The following is a 13838-nucleotide window of genomic DNA, read 5'->3' as shown; positions in this document are numbered from 1 at the left end:
CCACTACCATTGGTACTAGTCCAGACCTTCTGTCATCCCACTGCCATTGGTACTAGTCCAGACCTTCTGTCATTCCACTGCCATTGGTACTAGTCCAGACCTTCTGTCATCCCACTGCCATTGGTACTAGTCCAGACCTTCTGTCATCCCACTGTCATTGGTACTAGTCCAGACCTTCTGTCATCCCACTGCCATTGGTACTAGTCCAGACCTTCTGTCATTCCACTGCCATTGGTACTAGTCCAGACCTTCTGTCATCCCACTGCCATTGGTACTAGTCCAGACCTTCTGTCATTCCACTGCCATTGGTACTAGTCCAGACCTTCTGTCATCCCACTGCCATTGGTACTAGTCCAGACCTTCTGTCATCCCACTGTCATTGGTACTAGTCCAGACCGTCTGTCATCCCACTGCCATTGGTACTAGTCCAGACCTTCTGTCATCCCACTGCCATTGGTACTAGTCCAGACCTTCTGTCATCCCACTGTCATTGGTACTAGTCCAGACCTTCTGTCATCCCACTGCCATTGGTACTAGTCCAGACCTTCTGTCATCCCACTGTCATTGGTACTAGTCCAGACCTTCTGTCATCCCACTGCCATTGGTACTAGTCCAGACCTTCTGTCATTCCACTGCCATTGGTACTAGTCCAGCCCTTCTGTCATCCCACTGCCATTGGTACTAGTCCAGACCTTCTGTCATCCCACTGTCATTGGTACTAGTCCAGACCTTCTGTCATCCCACTGCCATTGGTACTAGTCCAGACCTTCTGTCATTCCACTGCCATTGGTACTAGTCCAGACCTTCTGTCATCCCACTGCCATTGGTACTAGTCCAGACCTTCTGTCATTCCTCTGCCATTGGTACTAGTCCAGACCTTCTGTCATCCCACTGCCATTGGTACTAGTCCAGACCTTCTGTCATCCCACTGTCATTGGTACTAGTCCAGACCGTCTGTCATCCCACTGCCATTGGTACTAGTCCAGACCTTCTGTCATCCCACTGTCATTGGTACTAGTCCAGACCTTCTGTCATTCCACTGTCATTGGTACTAGTCCAGACCTTCTGTCATCCCACTGTCATTGGTACTAGTCCAGACCTTCTGTCATCCCACTGCCATTGGTACTAGTCCAGACCTTCTGTCATCCCACTGCCATTGGTACTAGTCCAGACCTTCTGTCATCCCACTGTCATTGGTACTAGTCCAGACCTTCTGTCATCCCACTGCCATTGGTACTAGTCCAGACCTTCTGTCATCCCACTGCCATTGGTACTAGTCCAGACCTTCTGTCATCCCACTGCCATTGGTACTAGTCCAGACCTTCTGTCATTCCACTGTCATTGGTACTAGTCCAGACCTTCTGTCATCCCACTGCCATTGGTACTAGTCCAGACCTTCTGTCATCCCACTGCCATTGGTACTAGTCCAGACCTTCTGTCATCCCACTGTCATTGGTACTAGTCCAGACCTTCTGCCATTGGTACTAGTCCAGACCTTCTGTCATCCCACTGCCATTGGTACTAGTCCAGACCTTCTGTCATCCCACTGCCATTGGTACTAGTCCAGACCTTCTGTCATCCCACTGCCATTGGTACTAGTCCAGACCTTCTGTCATCCCACTGCCATTGGTACTAGTCCAGACCTTCTGCCATTGGTACTAGTCCAGATCTTCTGCCATTGGTACTAGTCCAGACCTTCTGTCATCCCACTGCCATTGGTACTAGTCCAGACCTTCTGTCATCCCACTGCCATTGGTACTAGTCCAGACCTTCTGTCATCCCACTGCCATTGGTACTAGTCCAGACCTTCTGTCATCCCACTGCCATTGGTACTAGTCCAGACCTTCTGTCATCCCACTGCCATTGGTACTAGTCCAGACCTTCTGTCATCCCACTGCAATTGGTACTAGTCCAGACCTTCTGTCATCCCACTGCCATTGGTACTAGTCCAGACCTTCTGTCATTGGTACTAGTCCAGACCTTCTGTCATCCCACTGCCATTGGTACTAGTCCAGACCTTCTGTCATCCCACTGCCATTGGTACTAGTCCAGACCTTCTGTCATTGGTACTAGTCCAGACCTTCTGTCATCCCACTGCCATTGGTACTAGTCCAGACCTTCTGTCATCCCACTGCCATTGGTACTAGTCCAGACCTTCTGCCATTGGTACTAGTCCAGACCTTCTGTCATTGGTACTAGTCCAGACCTTCTGTCATCCCACTGCCATTGGTACTAGTCCAGACCTTCTGTCATCCCACTGCCATTGGTACCAGTCCAGACCTTCTGTCATCCCACTGCCATTGGTACTAGTCCAGACCTTCTGTCATCTCACTGCCATTGGTACTAGTCCAGACCTTCTGTCATCCCACTGCCATTGGTACTAGTCCAGACCTTCTGTCATCCCACTGCCATTGGTACTAGTCCAGACCTTCTGTCATCCCACTGCCATTGGTACTAGTCCAGACCTTCTGTCATCCCACTGCCATTGGTACTAGTCCAGACCTTCTGTCATTCCACTGTCATTGGTACTAGTCCAGACCTTCTGTCATCCCACTGTCATTGGTACTAGTCCAGACCTTCTGTCATCCCACTGCCATTGGTACTAGTCCAGACCTTCTGTCATCCCACTGCCATTGGTACTAGTCCAGACCTTCTGTCATCCCACTGCCATTGGTACTAGTCCAGACCTTCTGTCATCCCACTGCCATTGGTACTAGTACAGACCTTCTGTCATCCCACTGTCATTGGTACTAGTCCAGACCTTCTGTCATCCCACTGTCATTGGTACTAGTCCAGACCTTCTGTCATCCCACTGTCATTGGTACTAGTCCAGACCTTCTGTCATCCCACTGTCATTGGTACTAGTCCAGACCTTCTGTCATCCCACTGTCATTGGTACTAGTCCAGACCTTCTGTCATTGGTACTAGTCCAGACCTTCTGTCATCCCACTGCCATTGGTACTAGTCCAGACCTTCTGTCATCCCACTGCCATTGGTACTAGTCCAGACCTTCTGTCATCCCACTGCCATTGGTACTAGTCCAGACCTTCTGTCATCCCACTGCCATTGGTACTAGTCCAGACCTTCTGTCATCCCACTGCCATTGGTACTAGTCCAGACCTTCTGCCATTGGTACTAGTCCAGACCTTCTGTCATCCCACTGCCATTGGTACTAGTCCAGACCTTCTGCCATTGGTACTAGTCCATACCAAAGCCTTCTGTCTATCCCACTGCACACAGAGGACTCAGCACTTGGAAAGATACTTAGCTCATAGGCAGAACCATAGAATTAGAAGGAACATGGCTAGTTTTACAATATTTATGTTGTCTGTGTACTTGTTCTCCATCAATTGTTTCTGGAGACAGAGAGACCACTTAACTCATAGCAGGCAGAACAACAGCTAATTGATCTGTGTTTGTTTGTGTTCCAGTGGGAGACTAGCTACTCTGGCCTGGCTCTGCGGCGGTCCTGCTCCCTGCCTGAGGAGCTCCATGGTCGGGTGGAGGCTGCTCTGCTCACCCTGCGGCGGAGGGGCTGTTTCCTGAGGGACCTGGTGAAGGTGAGGGACCGAGACGTCTTCACCGCCGTGTCCCGGGTGCTGCTGGGTCAGCCAGGAACCACCTACCGCTACCTGGACACGCGGCTCTTCACCATCCCCTGGCACACAGACGAGCAGAGAGGGTCCTGCTGCGACCCAGACCTCAGCGCCGCCTGCAAAGCACTCTGGGAGCTCAACTGCTTCTTCTGCTCTGATGTCGGAGACAGGAAGGAGGGGGATGTTTTCAAGCAGTGCAGGAAAGAGTTGGTTGGTGCTATAGAGTCTAAACCCAGTGTAGAAGGAGACACGGAGTCTAAAGATAGCGAGGAGTCCAAACCCAGTGACGATGGAGGAGACTCGGAGTCCAAGCAGAGTGAGGAGGGAGAGACTGAGTCAAAGCACAGCGACGATTGGGACATAGAGTCAAAACACAGTGAAGAGGAAGGCCCATCGTCCAAACAGGATGCAGCGTGGGAGTCAAGACACAGCGACGAGATGGGAGACATGAAGACTAAACAAACTGAACTGGGGAGTCCAACGGGGTCAAAACAACACAGTGAGGGAAAACATACAGGCTGGAAGCACAGGCCAGCTGGCAGCACAGAGACAGAGACCACAGGCCTAGGTCCTCAGGAGCAGCCTGTGGCTGAGCTAAAACACAGTCTCTCTGGGTACCACATTGAAGATGAGGAGGATGAAGACCAGCAGAGTGGCCAGGGATGCTCTAACCTCAACCCTGCTAAGACATCCTGTCCTGGCCCGACCCAGTTCAACGTCACCCTGCTCAACTACATGGACCCAGCAGCTATGAGCCAGCTGAAAGAAGAGCCGTATTATGGGATGGGTAAGATGGCTGTGGGCTGGCACCATGATGAGAACCTGGTCAGCCTATCACCTGTGGCCGTCTACAGCTACAGCTGTCATGACGACGACAAAGGTGAGGGTCAAAGGTCATACTGTATAGTTGTTGTATATCACTGTCAGTAGTGGTGGATCTCTGTCAAACTAGACCCAAACTTCCTCAAAAACACCCTTCAGTCTCACTTGTTATCCCATTTTTATCACTCCACCCACAACCCCTTAGAAGTAGCTATTTTCTTCTCCACTGTGATGTCATTTTGAGCTACCATCTCTATCAGATGCAGCTAACAGTTAACGTTGTGTATGTGGCCCTACAGCAGCTCACTTCCAACAGCTTTACAGCATTTATCTCAGACACGGCCTCCAGTGAGCCAGCCATCAGATCTATCAGCCTGATAGTGTCAGGGCATTATCAAATGTCATCACAGACTGCCTCTGTTCTGTTCTGACAGGCTGGGATGCCTTATCGCTAGCAGGGCCAGGGGGTGAGGGAAGATCATCAACACACACTCTCTGGGACACATTCAGGGGCTAAACACATGCTGAACGGCACACCACAAAACTCCAACAACTCGCCCAGCCTTATCGCTCAACGATCTGATCTAAGTCATTTCCTCCAGAAATGATCAATGTGTAATTATCTGATATGGAATAATGAGCGTCTGCTTTGATTTCTGGTTCTAGACTGTACAGCAGTATTGAGGCAGTGTTTAGCCTAGATGTTCTATCATAGTGGGTCTCGGCCTGATTTTATAGGGCTGATGTGAGTGTATCTTTTTTGATGGAGTTCATTGCTATTGAATCAGTGATCGTCTAACAAAATTCTGATTGATCGACCATGATCATATTTTTAAATCAAATATTTACTCTGTTTTACTACCAAGGTTCACAATCCCCTTTAACATGATAATACCTTGCACAACCCATATCTCAGCCGCCTTTGCATCGGGCCAACATCATTTCAGAGGGATTGGTTAAACAGAACCATCTGCCGTAGAGTAAAAGTCTGTGGAGATGATTTGTTCTGACCCTTGACCCCTGGGAACGCTGGCTTCAAACAGCACAGGACCGACCGGCCGGGGCTGTAGTCTAGGTAGACTGTTCTATCTGCAGCTGTGCCTTTCCTTTGTAGGCCAAACTGACCCCACAGCACCAGACTTCACAGGCAAGCCTGACAAAGTTTAGCAGCACTGCTCGCTAACCCCGCTGTGCATTACTCAAGAAATGTAATGTTCACTTTGGACCAGATCGTTGTGAATACTCCCAGAACCACAGAGATGGAATTGTTACCATGCGGAATGTATTTTTTTTACGAGGGGGCCCATGTTGTTTCTCCATTGTTCTCGGCTGCGCCACAGACAAAGCCCCTCTCTCTCTCTTTCTCAACTCAATAATTGAGCTGTTTTGCATCACACAGTCTGGTACGTACAGTAACCAGTAACCTTCTAAGCATGTTTATTTGCATGACACCTGTCTTTCTTTTGACACGCTTAGTTTTCATGTCAGGTCTGGGAGAAGTCTAGTATTTGTCTCTTTTTCCCAAGGCTCTGGTGTTTCAGAATGGTTTTATTTAGAGTCACCCAGCTGCTCTCATCCGGAGGTATCTGGCTTGGCGGCAGAGTGTTTTCCGGCTGGAAAGACCACAATGCTCTTTACTCCAGCTCCAACACCATTCCCATCCTGGGTCCTTTAGGAGCAGTGTCATTAACGTCTCTATCAGAAAGCACTGGCTGGAAATTAAGTTACTATTTGTCCTCTGCTGAGCAAAGGAAAAGGCCTGATTTGCCGTGGGGTTGCGAGAGGCCCAGGAACACTTTAGTATTGATTTATGCTGAAGGGTGTGGACCTAACGGGCTGGGTAGATCTCGTTTTCTCACCATGCCTCGGATGGAGGACAGACAGGGAGAGGCTGGGTGAGAGGCTCAGAGACTGACTATGGGAGGAGAATAGTCCCCACTACCCTGTCTGTCTGCTGCCCCTACACACACTAGCTACCTAACAAATACTTTTATTAAAAAGGCTGTCCTCTTGTACAGAAACTGTGATGAAGACACAAGTTGTACTGAGAGATAATGTAACAATATGCCCTGTCTCCTATTGTATATTTGGTTCTGATCTGACTAACCTAAGTGGTGGGGTTGTTTGTGTTTAGCAGGTGTGAGCTCGGAGGAGGGTCCTGCAGAGAAGGGCTGCTGGAGGATTGGTCTAAAGGTGGCCTGGGACATCCACACCCCTGGATTGACCCTCCCACTGCAGTCCGGAGACTCCTACTACCTGAGAGGTACTAGAGCATGCACACCACTCCTTCTACATGACATCGCTAGTCTGTGTGAGATTTACACTGGATGTTCTAGTGTGTTTGGTTTACTGTGTCCCTACTGACCCATAGAAGCAGGATGCTCTCCAGACTCTCTCTCTCTTTTCTCCCTTTTTTTTTCTCTCTCTCTCTCTCTTATCTATCTCTCTATTTCTCGCTCTCTCATCATTGTGTTAGTCTGAACCCAACCCGACCAGAAGCCCTGTTCTGTTCCGCATGTAGCTCGGACTCTGCCCTTCTCTGTAACCCTAAGGTTCCATGTAATTGCATGCATTAGAGAGGTTAAGGAAACCAAATGTTATTTTGTGAAGTCCTGTGACCCGGTGCTGTGGCAGCGGTGCTGGTGGTGTCTCTATGGAGTGGAGAGGACAGGCAGCGGGCCAGGAGGGTGTAAATCAGACCTTAATGCTGATGGCTACAGCAGATGCCTTTCCCTTTCATCTCCGCCTGCTGGGTCGGGCTGCTCTTAGCTTCTACAATACAGAACAAGGCTACACAGCTATTATTGGCTACCACTAGGTTCCCCATCACAGCAGCACGCCATGTCCCACACTGTGAATGGCTTAGGACCTCCAAGACGTCATTGTGTGTATTTGTCTGGGATCGTTGGTGAAATATGACTGCATCGTGTTTTTGGACACGTACGAACAGACACACACACAAAGACACAGGCAATAACATGCAGGAACAGACTCATATTCTACCTCAAAACATGTTGATTTGAGTAGAAACCATGAGTTGGAGTGACCTCACGGGACATAACCCAGACAAGATGAGATTTGTCACTTTCAGTCCAGGCATGATAACAGAGTGATGGCCTGCTCTACAAACACCATTGTAATTGGACCTGACTGAACTCGATCAATGGGGATTTATGTTCCAGTTTGGAAGATCCCTACAGGATCACTATGGTACTGTATCAGCTCACACAGTCAGTCTGTCTCACTCCTACACCTGGATCAGGTACACAGTACAGACACTAACTACTGTAATCAACCAAGACTACATTCAAGAAACTAGTCCACTCAGTGTTTCATTGGAGGTTATAGCATGCCTCGACAAGGGAAAGAAATAAAAGCTATCTTTGTGATGCCTGTTGACTAGTGGCTTTCTGGTGTTTTTTTAATGTTTTATTAATATTTAAAACATTTTGTCGTAGTTTTTGCCCCTTTTTCTCCCCAATTTTGTGATATCCAGTTACAGTCTTGTCCCATCCATCGCTGCAACTCCCGTACGGACTCGGAGAGGCGAAGGTCGAGAGCCTTGCGTCCTCCGAAACAGGACCCCGCCAAGCCGCACTGCTTCTTGACACACTGCTCGCTTAACCCGGAAGCCAGCCGGACCAATGTGTCGGAGGAAAACTGGCGACCGAAGTCAGCGTGTGTGCGCCCGGCCCGACACAAGGAGTCGCTAGAGAGCAATGGGACAAGGACATCCCAGACGGCCAAACCATCCCCTAGGCTGGGCCAATTGTGCACCACCTCATGGGTCTCCCGGTCGCTGCTGGCTGCAACACAGCCCGGGATGGAACCTGGGTCTGTAGTGACGCCTCTAGACCGTTGCGCCACTCGGGAGGCCCCTGGCTTTGTAGTGTTTTAATAAAGAACGTGCCCGTGTACCATAACGAACACACCGTCATTCCTTTTAGGCACCGTTAGTCAGTGACTCAACCTCTGAACTGTTAATGTTTGTGTGTGTGTGTGTGTGTGTGTGTGTGTGTGTGTGTGTGTGTGTGTGTGTGTGTGTGTGTGTGTGTGTGTGTGTGTGTGTGTGTGTGTGTGTGTGTGTGTGTGTGTGTGTGTGTGTGTGTGTGTGTGTGTGTGTGTGTAATATGTGTGTGTGTGTAATATGTGTGTGCAAATTTAATCAGCCGTTATTTCCACCCAAATGGAATTTCAGTGGTTAAAAAAGAACAATGCAAGTCTGACACCGAGCCTGTTGGCTAATAGGATTTCCAGCTCCCAACTCACGAGGGACCTGAGAAAGAGTTGACCCAATATATTTAAAAGCCTGCTGCTTCCTGGAAAAAAAGAAAGGGACAAGTGGCAACAGATGAGGGGGTAGAGAAAGAAAGATACATATTTATTACAGAAATCGAGTTTGTCCCCCCAGTGCCATCAGACTGTGGAGGACCAGATTGATGGAGATAATTTATTATTGGATATAAACTGTTTTAAAGACGGGAGTCATTCCCCCCAGAGACCTAATCCTTCAGAATCTCATCAGAGGATAACACAGAACAGTGGGGGAACTTGTTTTGTTTGTCATGCTCTTTTTCAGTTTTTTCCCTCACTACCTCATAATAATATCTATTAATATCTATCTTCCTAAAGCACTTCACTGTTTGACTTTCAAACCAAAGGCATTAGCCAGCCACACTGCTCAAGGCGGGGTGTAAATATGCACATGTGCTGTGAGTGATAGCTCTGTAATGGATAAATTAATGATTTGTTGTGGAGCAAATAATAACAGAGCTGGGCGATTTCTAAACACACAAACAAGCTCGTGGACTGACGGGACTGATACACTAGAAACAGCAGTTGGGATCGGATAAGGATCTTTGTTTATTGGATAAATGTTTGTTGATATCAGACCTCCATCATGAGGGATTGAATGAGATCTGACAGTGTTTGTTATATGAGACCTCCATCATGAGGGATTGAATGAGATCTGACAGTGTTTGTTATACGAGACCTCCATCATGAGGGATTGAATGAGATCTGACAGTGTTTGTTATACGAGACCTCCATCATGAGGGATTGAATGAGATCTGACAGTGTTTGTTATCCTTTTCTCAATAGGGGGTGCTGTTGGGACTTTGTAATATTTACGTTCCCAAATTAAACTGCCTCGTACTCAATTCTGGCTCGTACAATATGCATATTATTATAATATGCACAATATGCATATTCTTTGAGTGAAACAGAACTCATTCTGCAGCACATTTCCTGTCAGGAAGTGAGATTTCTGAAATCGAGGTCCCTGTTCTAGAGTCAGTTTACAAGTCCCCATGCAAGCTATGGGGCTACATGCACTGCATACGTCTTCCTCTAGATGTCAGTAAGCGGTGAGAATTTGAATGGACTGGATTGCGCAATCTGGGACACTATAAAGGCTCATGGAACGGAAGTACCGTTCTTTTCAACGGGGCGCTTGGCGCAAGAGGGACATCACAATGGTGTCCTGCAAAAGCTTTCGTTTTAGCAGTTCTATATCTCCGGTCATGTTTTTATTCGTTATAGGTGTTAAAGACATCATAAGGTAGTTAATTTAAACTGACTTATAGCAGTTTATATCAGTTTATTGCGATTTTCTGGGATTTCTTTGTCACGCGCTTTCACGAGTTGGACACCTCTCCAGTGGGTGGCTATCGTTAGCTGCTATTTCTACAGGAGAAAAGGACATCTTTCAACCAAAAGACGATTGTTCTGGAGAAAGGACACCTTGCCCAAGATTCTGATGGAAGCTCGGCAAATAGTAAGCAATCTTTATGTTGTTAATTCGTATTTATGTTGACAAATGTCAAATAATAATTCCGCCATGAATTTCGGTGCGGTCTCGCTTTAGCGCACGCTGTATGTTGAAGTGACGTTAATTTTAAAAATGTAACACAGCGATTGCATTAAGAACTAATTTGTCTTTCATTTGCTGTCCAACCTGTATTTTTTAGTCAAGTTTTGGATTAGTTACTGATTAGAATAGGTGCCTCTCCAAAGATTTCTCCCGACATTTTCTGGGCAGCTTGGCAACTTTTCTCATTGTATAACCACGATTTGTGCCACTAAATATGCACATTTTCGAACAAACTCTATATGCATTGTGTAATATGATGTTATAGGACTGTCATCTGAAGAATTCTGAGAAGGTTAGTGAAAAAATTAATATATTTTGGTGGTTTATACTTTATCGCTATTTTTGGCTTGAATCAATGCTGTTGTGATGTTTGCTATTGTGGTAAGCTAATATAACGCTATATTGTGTTTTCGCTGTAAAACACTTAGAAAATCTGAAATATTGTCTGGATTCACAAGATCTGTGTCTTTCATTAGCTGTACGCTGTGTATTTTTAAGAAATGTTTTATGATGAGTAATTAGGTAATACACTATGGTCTCTAGTTATTCTAGTTGCTTTGGTGAGAGTTGTGATGGTGGCTGCAATGGTAAACTATGATTTATACCTGAAATATGCACATTTTTCTAAGAAAACATATGCTATACAATAAATATGTTATCAGACTGTCATCTGATGAGGTTGTTTCTTGGTTAGTGGCTATTTATATCTTTATTTGGTCGAAATTGTGATAGCTACCTATGCAGGAAAAAAATGGTGGGAAAAAAAAGTTGTGTCTTTTGCTATCGTGGTTAGCTAATAGATTTACATATTGTGTCTTCCCTGTAAAACATTTTAAAAATCAGAAATGATGGCTGGATTCACAAGATGTGTATCTTTCATCTGGTGTCTTGGACTTGTGATTTAATGATATTTAGATGCTACTATTTACTTATGACGCTATGCTAGGCTATGCTAGTCAGCTTTTTTACTGGTGGGGGTGCTCCCGGACCCGGGATTGGGAGGAAGTAGAAGTTATACGAGACCTCCATCATGAGGGATTGAATGAGATCTGACAGTGTTTGTTATATGAGACCTCCATCATGAGGGAATGAGATCTGACAGTGTTTGTTGATATGAGACCTCCATCATGAGGGATTGAATGAGATCTGACAGTGTTTGTTATATGAGACCTCCATCATGAGGGAATGAATGAGATCTGACAGTGTTTGTTACATGAGACCTCCATTTTATTTTTATTTTTATTTTACCGTTATTTTACCAGGTAAGTTGACTGAGAACACATTCTCATTTGCAGCAACGACCTGGGGAATAGTTACAGGGGAGAGGAGGGGGATGAATGAGCCAATTGTAAAAACATCATGAGGAATGAGATCTGACAGTGTTTGTTATATGAGACCTCCATCAGGAGGGATTGAATGAGATCTGACAGTGTTTGTTATATGAGACCTCCATGAGGAATGAGATCTGACAGTGTTTGTTGATATCAGACCTCCATCTTGAGGAATGAGATCTGACAGTGTTTGTTATATGAGACCTCCATCATGAGGATTGAGATCTGACAGTGTTTGTTGATATCAGACCTCCATCTTGAGGAATGAGATCTGACAGTGTTTGTTATATGAGACCTCCATCATGAGGATTGAGATCTGACAGTGTTTGTTGATATCAGACCTCCATCTTGAGGAATGAGATCTGACAGTGTTTGTTGAAATGAGACTTCCATCATGAAGGATTGAATGAGATCTGACAGTATTTGTTATATGAGACCTCCATCATGAGGATTGAGATCTGACAGTGTTTGTTGATATCAGACCTCCATCTTGAGGAATGAGATCTGACAGTGTTTGTTGAAATGAGACTTCCATCATGAGGGATTGAATGAGATCTGACAGTGTTTGTTGATATGAGACTTCCATCATGAGCGATTGAATGAGATCTGACAGTGTTTGTTATATGAGACCTCCATCATGAGGGAATGAATGAGATCTGACAGTGTTTGTTGTTATGAGACCTCCATCATGAGGAATGAGATCTGACAGTTTTTGTTGATATCAGACCTCCATCAGGAGGGAATGAATGAGATCTGACAGTGTTTGTTGATATGAGACCTCCATCATGAGGAATGAATGAGATCTGACAGTGTTTGTTGTATGAGACCTCCATCATGAGGAATGAATGAGATCTGACAGTGTTTGTTATATGAGACCTCCATCATGAGGAATGAGATCTGACAGTGTTTGTTGATATCAGACCTCCATCTTGAGGAATGAGATCTGACAGTGTTTGTTATATGAGACCTCCATCATGAGGATTGAGATCTGACAGTGTTTGTTGATATCAGACCTCCATCTTGAGGAATGAGATCTGACAGTGTTTGTTATATGAGACCTCCATCATGAGGATTGAGATCTGACAGTGTTTGTTGATATCAGACCTCCATCTTGAGGAATGAGATCTGACAGTGTTTGTTGAAATGAGACTTCCATCATGAAGGATTGAATGAGATCTGACAGTGTTTGTTATATGAGACCTCCATCATGAGGATTGAGATCTGACAGTGTTTGTTGATATCAGACCTCCATCTTGAGGAATGAGATCTGACAGTGTTTGTTGAAATGAGACTTCCATCATGAGGGATTGAATGAGATCTGACAGTGTTTGTTGATATGAGATTTCCATCATGAGCGATTGAATGAGATCTGACAGTGTTTGTTATATGAGACCTCCATCATGAGGGAATGAATGAGATCTGACAGTGTTTGTTGTTATGAGACCTCCATCATGAGGAATGAGATCTGACAGTTTTTGTTGATATCAGACCTCCATCAGGAGGGAATGAATGAGATCTGACAGTGTTTGTTGATATGAGACCTCCATCATGAGGAATTAATGAGATCTGACAGTGTTTGTTGTATGAGACCTCCATCATGAGGAATGAATGAGATCTGACAGTGTTTGTTATATGAGACCTCCATCATGAGGGAATGAGATCTGACAGTGTTTGTTGATATGAGACCTCCATCATGAGGGAATGAATGAGATCTGACAGTGTTTGTTGATATCAGACCTCCATCATGAGGGAATGAATGAGATCTGACAGTGTTTGTTGTTATATGAGACCTCCATCATGAGGGAATGAATGAGATCTGACAGTGTTTGTTGATATGAGACCTCCATCATGAGGGAATGAATGAGATCTGACAGTGTTTGTTACATGAGACCTCCATCATGAGGGAATGATTGAGATCTGACAGTGTTTGTTGATATGAGACCTCCATCATGAGGAATGAGATCTGACATTGTTTGTTGATATCAGACCTCCATCATGAGGGAATGAATGAGATCTGACAGTGTTTGTTATATGAGACCTCCATCATGAGGAATGAGATCCTACAGTGTTTGTTGATATCAGACCTCCATCATGAGGAATGAGATCTGACAGTGTTTGTTATATGAGACCTCCATCATGAGGGAATGAATGAGATCTGACAGTGTTTGTTATATGAGACCTCCATCATGAGGGAATGAATGAGATCTGACAGTGTTT

The 13838-nt window shown here is 45.6% G+C and overlaps 1 protein-coding gene across 3 annotated transcripts in view; it reads left to right on the top strand.

Annotated features, from left to right (window-relative positions):
- Window positions 1–13838, top strand: part of LOC129834645 (alpha-ketoglutarate-dependent dioxygenase FTO-like) — a 210444-nt gene that overhangs the window by 25169 nt on the left and 171437 nt on the right. For 2 of the 3 annotated variants that reach the window (XM_055899827.1, XM_055899829.1), the window contains 2 exons: window positions 3432–4476; window positions 6553–6681. In XM_055899827.1, the coding sequence (XP_055755802.1) occupies window positions 3432–4476; window positions 6553–6681 (1174 nt within the window). The remainder of the gene's footprint in view (window positions 1–3431; window positions 4477–6552; window positions 6682–13838) is intronic. The other variant, XM_055899828.1, reaches the window with a different exon arrangement.

This window comes from Salvelinus fontinalis, chromosome 35 (genome assembly GCF_029448725.1).
Source record: "Salvelinus fontinalis isolate EN_2023a chromosome 35, ASM2944872v1, whole genome shotgun sequence".
Lineage (NCBI taxonomy): Eukaryota > Metazoa > Chordata > Actinopteri > Salmoniformes > Salmonidae > Salvelinus > Salvelinus fontinalis.
The sequence above is the reverse complement of the archived record's forward strand: the minus strand, read 5'-3'. Positions and strand labels throughout refer to the sequence as shown.